Here is a 24,324-nt window from a genome sequence, read left to right on the forward strand (position 1 = left end):
GGTGCTTCAGACCACTTTATAGTAGAAAAAACACTAATAATGGACACTGCATACTTCTCTTCTTTTTCTCCTACAGAGGAAGCCCGAATAGACTCCAAAGGCATTTCTCATGGCCACCAGATTTAGGCCTGCTCTGCAACCAGATTTAGGCCTGCTCTGCAACCAGATTTAGGCCTGCTCTTTATTTGAATTTATTTGGAGGTATAGGAAAGAATCAATGCAGCATGCATTTCTGAAACTACTGTCTCAGTGATCTTGTGAAGTTCCTAATGTGGTTTGGCTTAAGGAATTACATAGAACATAGCAAGCTTTCAGACCAACTAAGTCGAGTAGCCTAGACAACTCAAGCAAAAGCTGGTATATACATCAACACTGCTTTCAGTCACCACTACTACTTCCAAAACAATAGTGAAGTGGTAATGGAAAACCCCTCATACCACCCATAAAGGATACCAATATCAAACAGAGGTGCAGCTCTCTTGCTCCTATAACACAGCCAGCTCAATCACAGGTAATCTTGCATGCCAAAGAGTTACACTGTTAAAGGGAATCGATCAGAATGGCCAATAACGTTAAGGCCAATATTCTAGCTGGTCACCCAACGCCCCACATTTAGTTGCCTGAAAATACTTAAGTACATAGTATAAAATTCCTTGATACCAGTTAATCAAAGTTGCAAGAGGAAGTTGATGAACTTTTACAAAAGGAAAGGAAAATTCTAAGAACGGTGGATGGTTCAGATCCATTTATACTCTTGTGTGATTCTAAGAAAAACGGAAGGAACTTTATTTTTCTTTTTTTTTTTATTGTAAACTCCCCAAATCACTAACTGCTGACTCAACTGGTTACACAATTTCCCAAAGCCAATTAATATTTGCCAATGCAGCAAGAAATGGTTCAGTTCATAGACATCTTAGATTTCTAATGTTTATTTCTAGATTGTGTCTCTGAAGAATGGGTAGGAGGTTGAATCCCTCTTGTGCATGGAGTCAGTTCTGTGATACCTACTTCAAGCAGAAGGGAGTAGAACTATACAGATGACCTATTGGTTAGTTATCACTCAGAATATGTAGAGACATAATCAACACTTCACAAATCTGTAGCACATGGGATATCTCCAGGGGCACGAATGAATTAAAAAAAAAACAATATTAAAATAATCAATCTACATAGGACAGTGCATTTTGTGAAAGCAGTTGAACTAAAGACAATTGATTCTCTAATTTTTAAATACAGACACAAAATGTTATTCCACAGATCCCTTAAACTTTTGGCCATACATATGGATGCATTGGCTATATGGCTTTTGTTTACTAGTTGTTACTAAATATGAAAATAAATGCACAGGCCAAAAACAATAAGGTACTATAAGAAATAAAAATGAGTTAACAGTAGTAATGCTTTGCGGATCGCTAGATTTGGTTTACTGCACTCAACAGAATAAATAAATAAATATGAGTTGTGGGGTAGAGGTGGTAAATATAAGGACAATAAATAAAGCCAACCTGTTTGCTTTTGCTCCTTATGAACAAAGAACATGTTTTTAATTGCAGGCAAAAAGAAAAATGAATCAATGGGCTACTTAAGCTATCCAGATAGCATAGTGCCCATAGTAGTAAAAGCAAAAGTTCAATTCAATGTACCTTAGTCTTCTGTAAACCACAGTAATCAGAATTCTGAGAGTAACCTAGGAAGTCACCTAGATGTGTTCTCCTTATAAGCTTGTGTTATGTTTAAATTTCAGTGGTGGCATGAAACCTCTAAATACTGAACTTTCTCATTACATTAGGCTTTTTCTGCGAATGTGGGTGAGTCGGCAAGTTTGGGGATTTGTTTCCCACATTGTAGGTGAGATTACCTAATTGATGATAATAGGCACTGGCATAGACTGGTACACTAAGACATTGTAAGAAAAACTGGATATCTCAGGGCTCAGTTGATGAGTGTTTGGATACTAAAACAGCCATATAAAATGAGGTCCCCTTAATAATACACAGTATTCAAGTATATACAATATGTTGCCATTTGCAAATAAACTGTATACTATGCAATTCCAAAAGCAAGTGTGAAGATAAAAGTCAAAAATTATTGGTTGCAGACTTGTTCCTGTGTAGCCCAGCTCTAGAAACAGCCAGGGAATGAGTATTTTGAGGAGGAGGATAGTAGCAAAATCAGCCTCTACATTTCTTTGTCAGTACAAGTTTCTCATCCTTTTTACCTGCCATTATTTCTATACTTATATGTATAGAAAACAATACACAAAAAAACAAGGCTAACTGAGCCAGGTATAGCAACATTTTGGACATTACTTTTTAAAACGGAACTATCGTTAAAATAAAAAGAATAAAACAACTTTTACTTCTGCAGAACCCTCCATCTCTCCAGAGCTGTCCTAAATTCAGTCTGGACTCGTACTGTAATTCTCTTTTATTCTGGCGGGGAGAATGCGCCATGCGCCTCTGTCTTCCTCTGGCTACGTCACCCAATCACACACTAAGCAGATGTGAGTTCGAGTGATATATCCTGCTGTAAATATTAGAAAAATCCTGCTTAAAAAAAAAAACAAAAAACAAATCTCACTGAGATCGGCACTTTTTTTAATGCCTGAAAGGTCCCTTCTGCTCATGCCCAACAACAAGCATGTGCAGAAGGAGCTGCCCAAAGGCCTCCTGGGATACGTGATGTAGCTTTTCAAGAAAAAAAAAACATTTTTACATTTTCTACTTTAAATAACCCTTTTACATAAAGTAAAACATGTTGTGATAGGACCACATTTTAAACACAATGGGCATGGTTTATTAAAGCTTTCCAAGACTGGAGAAGATACACATCATGGGTGAACATAGGTGATGAACCAGTCATAGGAAAGCAATGCTTCCACAACTATATTATAAACACCAAAAACTTCACCCACCATGCTCTGGAATGTTGGGATATGTTTGTGATTAAGCAAACCCACCCTTCTTCTATTTGACTGAGAGAAAACCAATTTTTATGTTACTATTTTTTGGCAACCTGTTCACAAATTTATTTTCCGGCTACAGCATAGTGCATGCATGTGTGATATGTTCCAAAGCGGGGGTCTTCACAGGGCTCGACGAAAATAAGGAATATGCCCAAAAATAAAATCGCAGCGCAGGATGAGACCTGTAGCAAAAAAATGGTGCAAGACAAGACAACAATGATGAAATCTTTGGGCTTGATCGTATAATTATTAGCCATAAACAAGAACAGGAACATGGACAGTAAATTTCATTAGTTCCTCTTTATCTCATATAGCTACACAATGGATATGCATATAGCTACACAAAGTCTCATGTTAAAAGCAACAACAGGTAGAAAAAACTAAATGGTCAAATTTATCTAGTGCTAAAATTAGAAAAAGTGATGGGAAATACAAAATAAACAGAAAAAAATGTAATTTCATGCACATCATTCCTCTAGTGATGCTAAAAATAACTAACTAAACATCACAGCAACATTTTTCAGAATCTTCTGCCAAGAACTCACAGACCTCCCAATAAACTGTGCTTTGGCTGAAGCACTCATGAGGTCTGCAATGAATCAGCATATCTCCGGCATCATGGAAATATGCCTTAACATTCACCACTTTGGTGCAAAATAGGATTAATTGAAGCAATTAGTAAAAACACACCTTCATCAGATGTCAGTTATGTGAGTAATCCAGGGACTAGATGGCAGTTTTGTATGTTTCATGGCAAAATCTTTTCCAGATTAATAAAAAAAATTCTATGTAGCAGATCTTTCCTAGAAACCATTTACTAACCCTCTAAAAAAGCGCAAAAAAATGTAGGTAACCATGATATTTTAATGAAAGCTATACTAGCCATGAGATTTGGTATCGTTTCTAGGATTCTAGCAGTTCAATGGGATGTCACACTAGATATGGGACGTTGGCGGGATCCAGGGAGTCGTATGATGGTGAGATATAGATTCCCAAGTAACAGCCGTCTCGACTCCCATTGAAAGGGAAAATACTCCTTTATAGATGTCGCTGTTTCTTGCAGCAATGTGATATTAAGTGCTTTACATTAAATGCTTTTTTGCTGAAGCCGCAAAAGGCAGTAATACCATGGGGCTGGTCAGACTGGGGAGAATGTCATCTGCAAATAGGCAAAGTTTATGTTGTTTATCATTCACCTCTAGACCCCGAATATCAGTGTGTTTCCGAATGGCTATTGCCAAAGGTTCCACTGCCAATAAAAAAGCAGTAACGATCACGGTCACTCCTGTCTAGTACCCCTGGCTATAGGAGCGTACGAAGAATGGTAGCCCATGTACTGAATGAAAGCTTTAGGGGAGGCATAAAGAGAGGTTGCCCATGTACAAAAATTAGGGCCGAAGCCCTATTTTTCCAGCAGAGATATAAGGTACAGTCAAATACTATGAGTCAAATGCTTTACGAATATGTAAACTAAGAAGAAATGACAAGGTAACTACAAATCATTCTTAACCAACATACCCAGATCCCAACTAATGCAACAGATACCAACAACCCCAAATCTGTGTTAACATCAATGAAGAAAAATAGTTTCAAGTACCTTAAATATTTTCTTGTTTTGAAACTACTTTTTGGTAACATGGTTAACTGGGGACTACAATTTCTGGCAGGTGCAGCAGATACGGCAACATTTAAATGGACCAAGTAGGGAAGTGTGATCAGCAGCTGTTGCAGTATGCTGCAGCTATTTAGCAGTGCAGGCTCTGCCTATCTAATATGAGAGGCAATACTGGTTGGCCAGTACAGAACCTGGGCAACACAATAGGAAATAATCAAAAGCAAAAGCATCCAGGTAAGTTTTTTTCCAAGCCTGGAGTTTGTTTTCAACATGCTATAAAACATGCAATTTAGTAAATCATTACAGGTTTTTTTTTGGTAAATCATTTTAGGTCAAGTAAAGAAAATTGAATTATGGATAAACTGTAGTTGATACCGGGTTTTGTGTCTCATTTAAGGTATGAGAGTAAAAATGTAGGTTGCAAGGTTTGTAATATATATATATATACACTGTACACCAATGATCTAAAACCACTAAGGTTAAAAGGTCAAAAAAGAGTTCTCCATGCAGGTGAAACAAGCCACCCTTAAGCTGCAAAAACAGAAAAAACCCATCCGAGAAATTGCTACAATATTAGGAGGGGCAAAATCTACAGTTTGGTACATCATGAGAAAAAAAAAACAAAGCACTGGTGAACTCAGCAACGCCAAAAGACCTGGACGTCCATGAAAGACAACAGTGGTGGATGAGTGGATGATCGCAGAATCATTTCAATGGTGAAGAGAAACCCCTTCACAACAGCCAACCAAGTGAACAACACTCTCCAGGAGGTAGGGGTATCGATATCCAAGCCTACCATAAAGAGAAGACTGCATGAAAGTAAATACGAAGAGTACACTGCAAGGTGCAAGCCACTCATAGGCCTCAAGAATAGAAAGGCTAGATTGGAAAAATAAAAATAAAATTATATATATATATATATATATATATATATATATATATATATATATATATAAGCCAGCACAGTTCTGGAAAAACATTCTTTGGACAGATGAAACCAAGATCAACCTTTACCAGAATGATGGCAAGAAAAAAGAATGGAAAAGACGTGGAACAGCTCATGATCCAAAGCATACCACATCATCTGTATAACATGGCGGAGGCAGTGTGATGGCTTGGGCGTGCATGGCTGCCAATGGCTCTGGGACACTAGTGTTTATCCATGATGTGACACAGGACAGAAGCAGCCAAATTAATTCTGAGGTGTTCAGAGACGTACTGTCTACTCAAATCCAGCTAAATGCAGTCATATTGATTGGGAGGCGTTTCTTAATACAGATGGACAGTGACCCAAAACATAAAGCCAAAACAACCCAGGAGTTTAATAAAGCAAAGAAGAGGAATATTCTTGAATGGCCAAGTCAGTCACCTGATCTGAACCCAATTGAGCATGCATTTCACTTGTTGAAGATTAAACTTCGGACAGAAAGGCCCACAAACAAACAGCAACTGAAAGCCGCTGCAGTAAAGGCCTGGCAGAGCATTAAAAAGGAGGAAACCCAGCATCTGGTGATGTCCATGAGTTCAAGACTACAGGCTGTCATTGCCAGCAAATGGTTTTCAACCAAGTATTTGAAATAAACATTTTATTTTCAGCTTTTTAATTTGTCCAATTACTTTTTAACCCCTGAAATGAAGTGATTGTGTTAAAAAAAAAAAAAAGCTTTAGTTGCTCACATTTTTATGCAACCTTTTTGTTCAACCCACTGAATTAAATCTGAAAGTCTGCAGTTCAACTGCATCTGAGTTGATTCATTTAAAATTGTGGTAATGTACAGAACCAAAATTAGAAATGGTCTCTGTCCAAATATTAATGGGCCTAACTGTATAGACCTATTGAATATGACCAGTGTAATCAATCCTACATCAATACTAGATTGGTCCCAATGAACTGCTAATGAGGTTCCAAATCAACAGATAATCCATAGTATAGTTCAGGAAAAAAAAACATTTACAAAATCATGTAATGCCCAAAAAAGGATGACCCTCAATATTTAGCGTAATGCCCACAATGGAAGCTATTTGTTTACTGTGAAAAGTAATCACTTCAAAAACATCCTGGCCACTCCAGGAAACAGACCAATTTTCCATTTTATTGCAGGAAAATAGTGACATTTAAGAAAGTCTTTGTGTGCTAAGTCTGTTTTTAAATACTGAGTAAGGAGATTAAAGTGATGATGGCCAGTATTCCAACACATTTATTTAACATTCGTGCAGCATCAGAATGTACTGACATCTGGTTTGGATTTACAATCTGACGTTTTAATGGAGGAACCTCCCCCACAAAACTTTCTTTTCCTTTCTTTAATAAACTGTTCTTTTAGACTCTGCGTTTTTTCCCTGCTCCCCCTCATAAGCAATACGTTTCTGATTCTTGCTGGAAGCTGCCTGATCACTGCCAGGAAGAGAAATGCAAAACAATCCCAGGAGCAGCTCCTGACGTCAGGGCAGCATTCCTCCCTCCCATCAGTCAGAGTCCTCTGGAAATTCCAGACTCCAGAAGGACTAAATCTTTGTGATATAACAACAGAGGGCCTGCAGGACCACTCATCTTGTCCATGCTGCCAAAACAAAAGTATTAACCTCTACATCCGAATGTCCACGTAAAATAAGAAAACAAAAAAACCCTCCATGGAAAAACTTTCTTTTCCTCTGAATTGTCAGTTGAACTTGTCTTTATAGTAGCTGTTTAAAATATTCCAGAATTGGCATACGATACTGTACTAAAACCACAGATTATCTATTTGACACTGTGATGCAAAATACATGTACGTTAAATTCTCTGACACTTAATACAAAGCAATAAATATAAAGTAAAAAAAGCTGCTGAGGTTTATGAGCAACAGCAATGTTATGTGCACAAAAGCTTTTTGGGGCAAAAGTACTTTGCTCCATTACTGTTTCCATCATTTTGATATCACTTTATTGAAAGGATGAAAAAATGCTTATTTACATTCAACTAAATTTTCCTAGATTGTAAACTCCTCAAGGAAGGGTCCTCTCCTCCTCCTGTGTCTGTACCTGTCTGTCATTTGCAACCCCTATTTAATGTACAGCACTGTGTAAAATGTTGGAGCTATATAAATCCTGTTTATTAATAATATTCACTAAGATGCCACAATGTCATAAAACATGGCAATCCAGTTGACCAATTTAATGTGGTGAAAAGAAAAGACAATTTATAAACCCTCATTTCACACACTGTTCTGTGGGTTATGCATTTTCCTGAGTAAAATAATCTGTGTTTAAACTAGTACCTCTGCATATACAATAGCATAAAGTTACATGAAAGGCCTTAGGACATTATACAGATCTGCTATTTGGCATACTGTTGTCCTCTTCCCAAACGAAATAGCAGCAGCCATGCCCTGTTGGTGGTTTAGTGAGCCAGTATGGATAACTGAGTGGCAATGGTGGATACACATGCTGATGCTAGATTTGTCTGAATAGACAGTCTTATGTGCCAATGAGGTGAGCACCTGAGTGCAGATTATTCCTTTACATCCCATGGCCAAATACACATTTAAAACCCAAGCCCTGGTCCATAGGAAAAACATGGTTTCTACATCTAAAGGATTTTCTTTTGAAATAGTTGGCTAGATTTACAAAATACACCAGCAGTTTTGACTGTGCTTATTTATTACCTTTGGGACAAAAATGAATGATTAGAATATAAGAATCCTCCTAAATATAGAATATGTGGTGGAGAAAAACATTTGAATATTTGATTTCTTAATCTGCTTTTTTTTCTTTGAGGTACTCATTGCAAAATGAACTTTTACTACATTTACTCCATTGTATGAGGATAATGCATGTTGCCAAGTGAACAGCCTAAACTAATTTAGTATATCAACCCATCGTCTAGAATAAGAGGAATCAGAATGCAAACCAGGAATCCCGACTTCACTTGATGGGTATACATATTCCATTAATATTATTATTAATAATATTAGTAGTAGTAGGCAAGTTTGAAGAGATGGGTTTTGAGTGATCTTTTAAATGAGCAGAAAGTAGAAGCAAGCTGCATAGGACGAGGAAGCACATTCCAGAGAACCGGGGCAGCTCTAGAAATGACTTGAAGCCGTGCGTGCGACAAGGTTATGATGGAGGAAGTAATTAGTAGGAGAAATGGGAGCAGCTAGGTGAGTATTCTACTTCTTTTCCATGTCAGTACTTTTGAGACAACTAGGCAAATTAAAAGTTAGCAATTACATTTCATATTGTTCTTTTACAAATGGGTTCTTGGATACTTAGGGGATATTCAAAATTATTCTTATTTGCATAATACAATTAAAAAGCACATATGCGAGCTATGAGAAATAATATGTTTCATAAAAAAAATTTAAAACAGGAACATTTAGATTGCCAAGAAAACAAATTGTTTTATCGATCAGTTGCTCATTTAATGCTAAACTAGAACAGAAATGCTAAATTACACTTCAAACATTAACCCTAGTGTCAATGAATTAAGCATTAACCTATGTTACTTTTACAGCACTGTTCATTGACTGTCAAAATGTAAGTATTGGTGTGGGTCCTTCCTTCTTGGATGTAGGACTTTCTGCCTTCTCACTACCAGGATTAGTTTGTTACTGCTGTGTAATAAAGACTTCTGGTCAAAAGGCTGAATTGTGATGTATTTTGTCTCAGTTACTTCCATACTCTTATTACCAATTTAAAAGATCTTAAGGTATGCAACTTGATAAAACCAATGCCTGAAGTCCTTCATTCTATCATTTATTGTTTAAACCAAGTTGTTCTCTATATCCATTTTCTTTGGTTTCTCTACAGCCCCACACCTTTCTGGATATACACTAGATACCCTCTTCTCTAAACTTTGCAAAATCACCTACCTCAACAACAGTTTTCCCCTTTCTGACCACAGCCTTCTTAACTTGAACTTATCTACATCTTCTGAAGATGGAAGAAGGGCCTCAACAGAGACTTCCAGGATTACTAAGCTAAACTACATCAATTGGACTTGGGTTTACGCAAAATAACGTCTACACTCAACTGGACTCTCTCACCTCTACAAATCTATATTGCATGCTGCAGCTGAACTCCTCATCAGCTGCTCCTCTTTAAATCTCTACACTAGCGTCCATTTATTTTCTACTATGCCTTGCCGCCTCTACTCCTGTTCAACTTATATTTCTGGCACCCAAATCACACTCTTTACTTCTCCAAGTGCTAATGACTCCTGTAATTAGCCCTGGACCAAAGACTTCTCTAGACCAGCTATTACTCTCTAGAAATCCCTCCATTGTTATTAAACAAGCCCTCAAAAACCATGTTTCCAAACTTGCCTTCCCATATTTTTCCCTCTCATACCTTTAACTAATTAGCCACCATTCCGTACCCATGCATGTTCCCCGGCCTCCTAAAGTGTAAACCTATTTGAGTAGGATCCACTTCTCTTCCTGTATCAATGTACCTCGAAGTATGCAGGTGCCATCTGCAACTCCTCTATCGTTCAGCACTGAACAATATGTCTTCTGGATCTTAATATATGATAATAACATTAACATAATTATAATAATTTTAAAAAACAAAACAAGAACAAAGCAAACTAACACATCTCTAGCGATGAGAAGGTTAATGTTAACAATATTCATAACTATACATTGTTTTTTACCCATACATTTTACTCTGTGCTCTCCCTTTCCACTATAACTAAAGAGATAAAAGCTAGCATATCTTCCGAATTCCTGGCCACCGGCTGTGCTGAAATGTCAGACTGCAGTCCCGGCTAGAGTCAAGCTGGGATGTGTCAGAATTCTTGGACCGGGCTCCCGGGTTTAGAAGCAGTAAAGAATGCTGCTCTCCATCCTCCACATTTGACGTCAGCAGACAACTACTCGTCAGTGTTATCTGTCAGTAGAAAATGCATGGAATTTCCTTTTTTAAAAGTGCTCTCTTCTAGAGAGAGCCTCCATTTTCATATTTACAAGTAATGCATAAGATTTCAAGTTCACTCTTCTATGGTAAAGAATAAATGAATAACTTAAATATTTACACGCCCTTCTTGAAGTATATGAAATCAGCTACCTAAATAGTTACACAAACACTACACTGCACAATCATGGTGATTAAAAAAAAAAAAAAAAAACAAAAACAATAAAAAACATTTTTTTAAAAATTACATGATGTAACATCCACTGATGAGCAAAAACATTAAAACCAGCTGCCTAGCATTGTTTAGATCCTTTTTGTGCCACCAAAACAGTCCCGGCACCCGAAGCCAGGGACTAAGCTGGATCTTGGTATGGGTCTTGTGATAACTGGCACCAAAAGATCCTTTGATCCACACTGCATCATTGTGCTTATCTTCTTTCCACAGTAAATAGGGCTGCCATCTTCCCCAGAAAATGATGCTCCTAGCCTTCCACGATTTAGGAGAAAAAATGATTTATCAGACCATGCACTGGCACATCACCAGGGCCTCAGAACATAGAAAAACTTCATCCACTACGGATTATACCATTCACTTCTATTTAATCTTTAACCAGCCATATGCTGCCCACATATTTAAATTTTGGCAACAAAATTCTGTTTTAACAGGTAGTACTGAAAATCACAAAAACATTTTTGCAGAATTGTCTTAACAGTTTCCTAAACGAGTATGAGTACAGCTCGAACTAGAGAAAGATGTTGGCCCCAAAAGCTTGTCCTAAAATATTACCCGTTCATGAGTAAAAAAAAATATCAGGTACAGTATTGAACTGTTGTAGACATTATTTACATCCAACCCCACAGGGGCCATGTCTTTAGTGAAATACAGGCAAAGAACATGGTACACTATAATGAATACAGTTGGTAATCATGGGTGTTAGAGTCCTAGCCCTGCTGCTCTAAATGATTGGTGCTTTTGGGTATGGTGTTGGACATCTGACCTACACTGGTGGCAGTGTAGCCAATCATTGGGCCCAAATACTGTTGTGTTAAGGTGCAAGTTGCAGGTCAGAAAGTGTCCCCAATCTGAATAGGCTACTGTAGGCTCCAGTGCATTTGGAAAGGGAGTAGTGTGGGGACACATTGAGGATTTAAAGCTAGGTACACACATGCAATATTTGTTGATAGAAAACAAACGACTAACAATTATGCAGGATTATTTTGAACGATCGTATTGTGCACAATTCTGTACATGCTGTAACGATACAATTGTTCAAATATAATCCACCAATAATGTACACACCCTAGATACGATTGATTGAACGATGCAGGAAGTAACATGTAAAGGAGAAAGTGTACTGGAGAACCATCCACAATCACTGAATGACCGTACACAAACAAGATAGTGAACAATCGTCGCCCAATCAGATCCGCCGGGGCGGTCGTTTGTTTCCAGCGACAATCCTCATTCATCTGCGTAAATCATCTATCATCTGCATCGTTGTGCACTTTTTTTCTTAAGGATTATCAGACGAATGGTCGTTAATCGTTCGTTTCTAATGATATTTATTGCACTTGTGTATGCAGCTTTAGTCCAGTCAAGAAAGGATGGGAGGAAAGATTTTGTGTTTAGTTTACGAGGCATGTGCTGGATTTGCTACTTGTTTTTGACTGTCAATCTTGTAGTTAATTGTACCTTAAAGCCAGGGCTTGTCACAAATTTCTCCGAGTGAACAAACAGTGCTACAATTGAAAATTCTCCTGTGCAATAATAAAGTGCTTGATTTTTTTAAACTGCATGATAGCAAGGAATCAAAAAAAAAATTGGATTTTTTAGCATACATTTATGTAAGAGTATATAACTGCAGTGGACAAGGAACCCTTATTTTATTCAAACTTGGCACTTAAATGAATTATGTGTCAGAGAGTATCGCACATGAAGTCTTCTCTTCCTTTAGCTCCTTTAGGCTTAGTTTATAAACACAGACATTTTTCCCAGGCTTTAAAAGGTGTTTAATCTGAGGCTTTAAAAGCCCATGTTTGAAATTCCTATGCATTCCAATAGGCTAATCTTCACCAGGACGTTTCCTCGAGGCAGGTTTATGTGCATTATCTCTAACGTTGCTTGCAACGTTTTAAACAATAAAACGCGGGGTAACGCCCAGGGAAAACAATTCTTATGATTTCAATGGGGCGTTTACCCATGTTTATAGGCACTTAAAACATAAAGGCAAGAAAAACGCAATGAGAAATGCAGTAGAAACGTTTACATGCCGTTTCAAAAACGTCTGTGTAGACCCACACAATCTGCACTTGTCAGACGAAAACAAGTCACCGACTAATAAAATTATAAAGATGTTCCAATCAGTCCCCTAACATTCTTTCTCAATCGTTGTACCACAGAGAAACACCTACAATAAACTTTAGGCCTTGGGGACGAACTGCAGGTCAGTGGGAAAAATTCACCTTGGACTGGTGCTTGGTATGAAGATGCTCCTTACTATGGTGGTCAGAATGCCAACCTTACAGACAGCTAAAAAGATCACCGGTATCATGCCAATGATTCTTCCAAGTAGCCATGACTATATTCAGACACCATATATTCAGTGTCTGCATTATCATATGCATATATAGCTGCAGCTCCAGGAACCCTAGGGATCCACAGAACCCTGGTTGAGAAGGGCTGCTCCTATAGGAGAACCTGCATTTTCAATCTTTCTGGCTGAAAATATCAATGCACTTGCTACTTTTCTTTTTTTTTTGCTGAATGTTAGTAGGGAAGCTGTTACATAATCTGGTATCTTTGTTGCAGCCAATATCATAACAAAAACACTAGCAGCTCACTACAAATATGATTCATACTGCTATTTTGCCACCTTGGTTAAATTGGAACCCCGATTTAATTACAAACAAGACGCTGTCAAAGTTTTTACCAAGCAGTTTAAGGGAGACATTTAAGTCAAAAGAAATATTTTGCGAAAATCAAGATAGCTAACGCAGCCTTTGGCACTCTAAATACTTTATACACTCTAAAACCCTTGTGTTTCCATTTTTATGGGAGTTCTTCATGTTCCAGCATCCTTTAAAACATTTTACAGAATATAAAAAAAAATTAAAAAAATTACCAGATCGAGTTCAACACACGGACGTTTTCCCCAGCATTTAACCTAAGGCTTTTAAAACCGTTGTTTGAAATCCCCATGCATTCCAATAGGCTAATCTACACAAAGACATTTCCTTGAAGGACGTTTATGAGCTTTATCTTGAACATTGCTTGCAACGTTCAAAAATTAAAACACTGGGTTAGAGCTGGAAAAGGGCCAAAAACGCAGGAAAACGTGGGTAAACGCTTCCATTGACGCGTTTTCCAAATTAGCTTACCCGTTAATAGCTTACCCTGGTAAATCTAAGAAGCTGCAATGTGAGACTGTTTTACTCCTCAAAACCTACCAAAAACTTGCAATCTGGATAGACTGGCCTTTTGAAGAGGTAACAAACACAATTACAGTTCACTACTGACCAGCACTCTCGTAAATATGTTCATCCTTGCAAGTAATTCATGTTGATGGCAAAGCAAAGTAGGAAAAGCACCAAATGCATTAGGGTGGGCAATATAAGGGCCAATACAGACAGCATTATTGTCAATGCACATCATAATTTTGCACATACAGTAGAAGAATAGTGTGATGACTAATCCATAACACTGCTTTAAGGTTTAGTTTGTGACAACCAGTAGTTGTCCATAATCTTTTATATTATGAATATGTTGAAAGACATTCTCAGGATGCCTTACACCAGCTAAATATACTTTTTGGCATGGTCCATCAAAACTACCAGCTAAATGATGCATAACTAAAAGCTTTTAAAAGTCATGGTATCCGATTTTGATAACCGCTTTTATTGCAGAAGAGACTCTACATGTGTCTTCTGCAATAAAAATCACATTTTCTTACTACCAGAAATTCTCTTCTTATAGTGTAATAAGCCACACATTCACAGATTAGTTTACAATTTCTGGGGACCAAAATGAAGCATCTACCATGAGCGTACAAGAAAATGATAGCTAATCAAGATGGCTGAAGATTTCTATCGGAGGCAAACAAAAGTGATAATGGTCATAGCATCACTGGGAATAACTGTGTCTTATGCTGTGCATATTTAGTCACGTTGAACTACAGTGAATTAATACAGTGAAATTTACACTTCATAGGAAAACAAAAGGCAATCTTCCTGGCTGTAACGTACACCACCTCCGTTTTCACAATATTAATGACTACAATACAGCTGATGAGACACTGTACAAAGTAAGTAGAATTATTTACTGGCGCTTTACACTACCAGAACACAAGCTTTTTTATCTGTGACTGTAGGAAGGAGGCCGTTTACACAGGAAATCATTTTTATTTGCTTACTTGACAGTGCCACGTTTCTCAGAAAGTTCATCCCACATCATAGGTCAATAAAGAGGTTTATGTTTAGTGGTGGAGACAGATAAGGACAGTGGCTAAGTGTTTATTGTTCTCTAGTGTTGTTTTTTCCAGCTATTTTAGATTGAAATGTACTAAGAATATATCACTCTCTGTATTAGTCTGTCATTTGCAATCCCTATTTAATGTACAGCGCTGCGTGATATGTTGGCGCTATATAAATCCAGAAGAAGGAGAAGGAGAAGAAGGAGAAGAAGAGTGATATGTTCTTGCACTGCTCCCCCATGTCTGACTCCCCCATGTGACCAAGAAATTGTTTGAAATATTCAATATTCCATAAACGTTAATGGAATTTTTACAAAAAATACCTTTGAATACTGCAGTATGCCTTGAATTTATCCTGTACTCATGTTTGTAATCTAACTTCTATAAGGTATGCTGCAATTCACCATCTTGACCAGTCCTTTTTGGTCTCTTTGCCTCCAGCTAGTTGGAGTGGTAAAAAGTAAAGGACAGTGACATTACAAAGTAATAAATACAGTGTGTAACAAATACATTATTTTATGCAAAACTATGCACAGCCAATTTTTCAGATTGTAACCTCACCTGATGTACACAAAAGAAAGAGACGAAAAGCCAGCAGAGCTAAGCAGTTGCAGTAGACTGAGGTACCAAACAAACACATTTCAGGGTCCTACCTCTGCATTTTGTTTCATATACCTATATAGCCACCATTCATCATTGAGATATATAGAGGTATAAACCTCAAGTGGACCTATCACCAAATGGTTAAAATTATATAAAAGGGTGGCTAACCCTTTTATATAATGTAAAAATGAATTTTTTAAAACAAAAAAATATATAACAACTATATGGACCATAAATATAGTCACAACGAGTATGGGTCCATTGCAAATTGGTTCTCATAGCAGGGCTGGAATTAGGATTCAACATCCCAACACCCAGACAGGTTTCATGGACTCAGTAGCTTTAACAATTTTTTCACAGCAGGTGGACTATCATTTACCTAAAGGTGATAAAAGACCGCCCCAAGTCCACAAATACAGTATGCTTGAAACGTAGAAAAGTAGAAACAATGTATTTTGTTGGAACTTGGGCTACACCAATTTCTGGGGCTTCTCCAACATAACATTATTGCCAACAAGAATAAAGCTATTCTGTTTTTTCCCATCCTTATTTTATAGCAAGAGCCAAAAATGTTCTGTATGTCATTATTTTCTATTTTGTAACTATTTTTTGGAAATAGTTCCAAGCACAATTCACATTTAGAATATTTAATATAATCGAATAAACTGTCCTGTGTACTAAGAAAAAAATGTACAACTTTTATAAAGACTGTGTGCATGGGCAGCTCAAAATTTGTTGTCAGATATACCCAGTGATCCTGGCTTCCCTTGTAGACACAAAGGAGTTACATCATCTCGGCCTTGTCAAGATGGCCAAAGAGCGGAATGTGGACAAGAAGAAGGGAGAAGATGGTGGCCCCGCAACAAATTGGAAATAGGCGAGTATCCCCAGGGTTTAATTCCACTTTAAATTGAAAGATGGAAGTCGGAAAAGCCAGCTCCAGCTCAAAACCTGTACTTTTCATACTTGCTCCAAGGTAGTAACTTGATCAGCATGACAAAACTACAATTTTTCGAAGGAACAGTCAGAAATGGCGAACTTCCATGCAAGTATTCTTAATGGTAGACTGCAACCAATATCAATAGATATTCACAGTCTACATTAATTTCACCAACAACCATGTATAACACCAAAATACTAATTGCAATCCAGCAAATTAGGACCTCAGTTAATTTCTAAATAAACAAAGCCTAGTTTTCAGCCAATATGGACAGCTGTATGAAATATCTGAAGTTGGGCTAGAATAATTATCTGATGTACCACACAATAGCAGGTGTTTAATATTATTATTACACAGTATTTATTTAGCGCCTACATATTACGCAACACTTTACAAAGTCTATAATCATGTCACTAGCTGTCACTACCTCAGTAAAAATGTTAATGTCTTTATGTATGTTAACCTAAGTACATGTTTTTTGAATGTGGGAGGAAACTGGAGTCCCAGAAGAAAATCCGCACAAACACAGTGAGAACCTGCAAACTCCATGCAGATAGTGTCTTGGCCAAGATTCAAACCTGGGACCTAGCACTGCAAAGGCCCGAGTGCTAACGTCTGAGCCACCATGCTAGCCAAATATTACTAATAGAGTGCTCCCCTTTATACTATGAAGTTTAACCGTGTGCATATATCAATTTGTCTTATAATGTATAGAGAGTGCGGTTTGGAACGTTTAGCTGCATTAAAACAAATGTTTAATGTTTTGCTTTTCTTATTTTAAATAAATGGGCTAAACATTCCAAGATAAGAAACATTGCTATAAAACAGAGATGTCTTATGCAAAACACATGGAAAATTGTTACAAAATTATTAGCTGCAACATAAACATACAATTACCAGCCAAAACCTCAAAGCATTCCTTTTAGAGCTCAAATATAAAGGAGAAAGATGATCACACAAAACAAATCAATGCCTAAAATAGTTGGGTCTAGATGTAGATTATTCAGTAAGGGCAGTGTACATTTAGATACAGTACATAAAAAACCATGGGTAAAATCACATGCAGTTCAGACCAGAGCTGATATATACAGTATATGTGTGACAACACAGAGACATGAAATTAAGAATGTGTCTGATGAGATATAAAGAAATGGTTCATACTAGTCAGCATTACAGCATGGTTTCACTATGGTAATGAAAGCCACCTGGTATACGTTTTTTTTTGGTCTGGTATAACCGGTTTTGGCAGTGGTAAACCATACACAGGACAAGACACCAGGTTAGAACCTCAACTCTGAGCTTCCTGAACTATACTGAGGTAGGTTCCTGACTAACAGGTATATTCTAATGAGTTTCCCAACCAAAGGAGCCCACATGTTTAGTGTTCTGTTGGCACTTTTTACCTGCACCAGGCTCTTAGAGCAAAGTAAGGAAAAGTCCTCAGAATCAGTCAACCCACACATTTAAAAGCCTTACAAAACTGAGACTAGCTACCACGTAAAATAAAAACCTAAAATTATGGCTTTAATCCACTCAAAGCTCTACAAAGTGTCAGGGTACACTCAGTTGGTAGCAAGCAGCACAAACAGCATAAACCTAAATACAAAGGGGAGTGACATGTACCCCTCAAACCTTCAACGATATGATGACTGCATCAGTGAAACACCAAAGCAGCCTTGGTGGGAAAGGAAACATTTCCTAAGCTTAATAAGTCCAGTGCAGTGTGTACCCCTTTTTGGAGGGATCTGTATGACCTTGAAAAGAAATTATGAAATAACGCAGAAACAAATGTAATGTTAATTTAAAGATTTCAAAGACCAGGAGGAATCTAAGGACGTAGGTTCATACTAAGATATATAACCCTCAGCTTTAGGAGTTCTAAACGGCAAGATAACCATGTATATACCAGGAACAACACCAGTTGCTGTACTGAGGGGCAACCTCAAACAAAAGTATTCAGAACAGAGGACTGAGAAAATCCCATTACATGGAAAGACATAGATCAGGAGGTTGGTGACCTAAACCATGGACGTGCATGGCAACATGCATGCATTTCTTCTGCTAAAGGAAAAGGATGCCCATGGCAAAAGTGATATCCTTGGTGATGACACTTCAAAGGCGACTAGAGGAGGCACATCCCTATATCCTAAAGTAGCTTAGATGTAGGGTCCGCAGCCTAATGCTATAGCCAAAGTGTTTTATGCAAACATAACAAGCATCTTTGAAATCAGAAATCTAACAAACCACCACAACTATGTTGAAGTTGCAGAGCTCTATATGATTTAATAAGACAAGGTTTATCACCTTAACTGTAGACTAAATAGATGCAATTTAAACACCCATGACTGAAAAGTCATGGTCTCTGATAGAGAGTGGAAGAAGGCTAGAAACTGTCAGGTGAAACAGACATAAAGACAGTATAACTTTATTTAAAGTTGATTGGAGGGGGGATAAAAGGGGTAATGAAAAAAAAGAAAAAGAAAACTAAAGCACGCTGGTAGTCTGAAGGGTATCTAGCTAGAATAATCTGTTTTTTTTTTTCGTTTTTGTTTTTTTTGGGGGGAGGGGTGTTTTGCCAGTGTATAACCAATTTTTCTTAACCAGGCAGGATAACCTGTAAAGTTTGGTGTGCCTCAACTTACAAAAAAGTTTGCTTTCTCCACACAAGCTTTGGAGTGACTTTCAATGCCTTGAACACATATGCAGTTTTCTGTTTGCAAGCATTGGTCTTTAGTTTAGGTATTTTAAAAGTATTCACTAAACTTAGTTTGCCTAAAATTTGATATGGCTATAACTAGCTTGAAAGAAAAAAACAAAAAAACAACCACAAATTAAATAAAAAGTATAATGATGAAAAGCTTAGACAATTGATAGTAAGGATCATCAGAAGTTCAGAAAAATTTGTACTAGCTATATGGTTTTAGGGACAATCATTCTCATTAATTTGTATTCCCCTTATCTGGGAAAAACACATGGCAATTGTTCAATAGTTTAAACCACTTTCCACTGACTTTCAAATGCAAAAACTAATTAATGGATTGTGACAACATGCCTCCAACAATTTACAGATTTAAATCTGTATGGCAGGGATTCTGTAGGTAGGCTGTGCTGATCTGTTGCATTAATTTTGCAATTAAAAGCTTGTTGAAATATCATTGTATGTAGCCAATAAAAAAAACGGGGCAAGTCAGCTAAGAACTGCCAAAGTTGAGGTAGTTTGTAAAGAGGTGTGCTTCTTTATCAAGACATACGGACCACACCCTGATAAATTAACATGAAAGATCCAAATTGCGTCAGTAATTGGTCCTTCTTGAAAGATGGAGCCAATTCAACCAAACCTGATCAGTCAGACAAGTAACATGTCAATACTTGCATTAACATTACCCAGATTTGGCTATATCACTGCAGAATTGGCAACAGCACAATCTACTCAATCAGAAAATGACTGCTATATTCAAGAGATTGGATTTCTTTCACAACCTTGGATCAATTCATAGTGAAATTAGTTATGCTTTGCCAATATTAAAGCTTTTCCTAATTCTAATGACGTTTATTTTGCATCTAATCTCTATGGTAAACATTCTAATGTAATGACAGGGCAGTTTCTCTGGAAGGGAAGGCAGGAGAAGCGAAGCTGCCGAGAGATTTTTAAAAAATAGCTTGAAGTCTTGGCCTATGAATGTTAGATATCTCTTCAAAAAAAGCTGAAATCTATCCTTAAATTAAAGTTCAGTACAAGGATTCTGAAAGAACCAGTATGTGCTCAGTCCTGAGTGGCTCTGGATTAATGATGAGTGCAGAACTAAATGCCAGAAAAGACATTAGGGAGTTGCGTGTTGAGTCTAGAGTACAATGCAATATATGCAGTCATTGAGAGACCTCTGGTAACTGCAGTAAATACTACACTTTAATAATTTAAAAATCTTTATACCAATCTTTACACTTTTATAGAACAACCCTTTCACATGACTTCTGAGAGTGTTGGATGTCTATGTATCAACCCTGCTGCACTCTCTAGTTCTTCTCAGTGGCCTGACCACTGTTCTACAACATTACTTGTTCTAACACATGAACACTTTCATCCCCTGACCATGTTTCCCACTGACATTATTCCTCCCACATGTCAACAAACCCAACTCACAGCTTATTCCCTGACCTCCCTGACACCTTCCAGAGGTGACCCTTACTCACCAAAACATGTCTACAGTTTTGTTAATATTCCTCTTTACCTTGATCATAGGAGAAAGGCCACACTTTTGCTAGTAAATACAAAATCAGAAGTGTAAGCTGGACTGAAATACATGCGACCCTCATTGTTGGCAGTAAAAAGAATAGATTTTAGGTAAATGAAAGACTTTACTAGAATATTTTACAGGGAAAACTACCGATGAACATTTGTAGTAATTTATAATACTAACATTTATAGTACTAACCAACATTTAAAGTACTAACCAGATTTAACAAATTTGAAATAAAAATAAAGGAATGCTTCTAGCAGATGTTAAATGTCTTCTCTTTTTCCTCTCACCAATGCATCCTCTTCACTGTCTTCTGATGCTTTAGCCAAATGCATACTTGACATTTAAGGGACATACTAATTTATTACTGCTTAAGTGCCAGAACAAAAGGATTGCATTAGACTCAGGCCGGGACAAACTCAAGTCATAAAAATACAGAAATCAACTATTGAATTTTTTTTATTATGGCACAAAATGTAATTTTAATGCGTTCTCATATTAAATTAAAACAAAGCCCTATTGTGCTTTATTTTCTCTGAGAAGAGAACACAAACAAATACAAAGGATCATCAGAAGGGAGACTTGTTTACGGAAAGCTGTGAACTATTGGAAGATATGCTGCTCTGAGCTCCACTCAACTGTATTCTTTTTTTTTTTTTTTGTTTTTAGCATGACCAAGTTTATTAATGTGGAAATGTTTCAAAGGTTCTTTTTTTAAAATCTAAAGGGGGAATTAGGAATCATTGAAAAGTTTTCTAAAACAAAAACAATATAAGTTCAAAATAAGGAAGACTTCCAGAACCAGATATATATCATTATTTAAATAAAGATATTTTCTTTCCTGACTAGCTTACGTATGAAGAAATTAATAGGAATTAAGAGAAGGACTTTAGTTATTTATGCATGAACCAACATATAATTAAGTTGTTTCTCCTTTAGTGCAGTTCTACTGTACTTTTCTCTGTATATAGTCTCCTTGGTAAAAAAAAAAAAAAAACCAGACAGAGACAAACCTGACAGAGGTTTTAAATACTTTCCAACCTTATACAAAGTAAATAATGTAACCACATTATTAATGTCCGAAAACATTTTAAATTAATTGAAAAACCAGCTTTGTAATTCCCTATGCCCCAGGGCTGATAAAGCCATACGCTATGAAGGAAATCAGGCTTAAAAATTATTAACTTCTAAGAAGGAATGAGGTTCTTTTGTGAAAGACGTTGAAAGCAACATATTGAGCATATTGTGTTCTCTTATTGCCAAGCGTACAAAATGCAATATAATATAAAATGTCACAGCAACAGAAGTGTGTTGTTCACTCACCATGGCGGATAGATAGAGATGATATCATTAGGCCTAGGCATAAGCTGTTTTGCGGTTTGTGGAGAGAACAGAACCTTTAGATTTGCTCCATCTTTGCACTGATTTATGTCAAGGTTATCTATGTTCTGTAGGTCAGGTAATGGTTGACAGGTTGCAATCCATACTGCACACTCTTCGTGAATATCAATCAGCTTTAGAATAAGTGTCTCTGATTTACCTCCTTCAAAGAAAAAAAAGAGGGGGGACTATCAAACAAGGAACAAAAAAAAAAAAAAAAACATTCTAGAGCCCAGGGTTTTAAATGGTACAAAGGACCGAGACAGAACCCCATATTATTTATTCATTTTGCATCTAGCATGTTGTGAAACAAGCATTTCTGTAAATCAAAATCAATTTGAAGAAGAATCTACTTGTTTTAAAACACAGGCCCACATAATAATTCTAGTTGACTTTGGATATGGAAGCAAAAAGCTAGTGACTCAAAGCAAAGGCAAAGAGCTATAGGCCTTTTTAACATAAGGGAACCCTTGAAATAACTTTTTGTTAGTGTGGTGGTGGTTAGTGGGAAGAATGTCACCCTTACAGATAACCAATAAGATTAGGTTAAACTGACTTGAGAGGCACAAACTACTCATTGTTCAAAGAAGCCCTAGCAACCTCTGGAGAAACCCTAGGGTTCACAGAACCCTGGTTAAAAAACACTAAACTAGAACATCATATTTTTTTAAATAAATTCTTTATCCACAAGAGGAAAATAATATAATAAAGAACATAAATGGGAACAACCCAGGGAATGAATAAAGAACTAAGTAAATTAAAAGAAAAATGGAACATGCTATTATACTGCAACTTAGTATACGTTTTGTGATCTCCCTTCTTGACCAGAAACACAGACATTTTAGAAATCTAATTACTGGAGTATTTATTTAGCAACTTTTTAAAATAACAGTTAACTAAACCGATAATGTGAGACCCATTTTTTGTTTTTATTATGGTGATGTGGTAATGAATTGTTTGTACCCTTATTGTAACAATATAAAATAAAATTTCCATATTTATCCTAATTCAAAAAGGAGCTAGTTCTCTATTTGCAGTAACTAACAATGTTTATGAAATTATACTGGGAGGCCATAATAAATAATGAGCACGGCCAAATTAGGCACCATTCCCATGTTTGAGGTACCCCCAGAAACTGTCAGAGGTCGGAACTCGAGCTGCGCGACTTGGACTCAAGTCCGACTTAAGTCGCCTAATGAACAACTTGCAACTCAACTTGGGGGGGTTTTCCCCAGCCAGCGACAGCTAAAGAGGGAAGGGAAGAAGGCAGCGAATCTTCTATAACACAGCCTTCCTCCCTGCCTTTCTTGCATTCTAGGTTTTCTCCTGACAGCTAAAGGGGGGGGGGGGGGGGGGGGGTTGTGTTACAGAAGCCTCAATGCCTTCCTCCCTTTCCCCTCCAGCTGTCAGAGGAGAAATCCGTGGACTTAGAATGTGATCCTGTGCTCAAGAACAGGATCAGAGTTCTGTTTCCATATGGGGACAAATGGGGATAAATGAAGTGACTTGACTTCTGACTCGACTTGGAAGATTTATTGGTGACTTTAGACTTGACATGGGACTTGGTGTCAACGACTTAGGACTCGACTTGGACTTGAAGGGTGACAACGAACATATCAGAAAAATTGAACAGATCAGTCTCTGACTAACCTTTAACTTAAGTCTTCAGCATAGAGTGCACATTTACATATAAATCTTACCTAAAGGTATTTTGCAGTCAGATCCAGACTGATGCCTCCAAAACGTAATAGCTGATCTTTCTCTATTCTGCAGCCGACTGAGCCTTTCTGCTAGGCCTCCCCTACAGAGTTAGCCAAGAGTGAGAATTTCATTATGCCAAAGAACAAAATACAGGACACAGATTTACTTTATGCTCTCCTCAAGGAAACATCAGAAAAAATGTAACTTTCTTGAATTGTTCAAACATTAAGCTCAGTTAAGAACATTTTTAGACCTAATAAAATGCAAAATTGGTTTTGTAATAGAAATGTATCATTTAAATGCCAACTGAATCCCAACTCCAGAATAAACTGTAGTAGTAATTGTGTAGTAATTGTAAAATTATCTTAGAGCAGACCTAACACCTGGTGGCTTAAGGCTGCTACTCCTGAGCCTGCCCAATCTCAGGCATGGGCAGAAGGAACTTTTCCAGGAATAAATAAATAGTGCCGATCTCACACACGTGCAATGAGATTTATTTTATTTTACATTTACAGGAT

At 37.2% G+C, this 24,324-nt stretch overlaps 1 protein-coding gene across 3 annotated transcripts in view; it reads right to left on the reverse strand.

The window, feature by feature from the left end:
- Positions 1 to 24,324, reverse strand: part of SPIDR (scaffold protein involved in DNA repair) — a 207,892-nt gene that overhangs the window by 128,065 nt on the left and 55,503 nt on the right. For 2 of the 3 annotated variants that reach the window (XM_072411239.1, XM_072411238.1), the window contains exons 7-8: positions 23,806 to 23,906; positions 22,049 to 22,268 (exon numbers count right to left, since the gene is read on the reverse strand). The exons of the other annotated variant lie outside the window; for it this stretch is intronic. In XM_072411239.1, coding sequence (XP_072267340.1) covers positions 22,049 to 22,268; positions 23,806 to 23,906 — 321 coding nt within the window. The remainder of the gene's footprint in view (positions 1 to 22,048; positions 22,269 to 23,805; positions 23,907 to 24,324) is intronic. 3 annotated transcript variants of the gene reach the window in all.

The sequence above is a fragment of the Pyxicephalus adspersus genome, chromosome 5 (assembly GCF_032062135.1).
Source record: "Pyxicephalus adspersus chromosome 5, UCB_Pads_2.0, whole genome shotgun sequence".
Classification (NCBI taxonomy): Eukaryota; Metazoa; Chordata; class Amphibia; order Anura; family Pyxicephalidae; genus Pyxicephalus; species Pyxicephalus adspersus.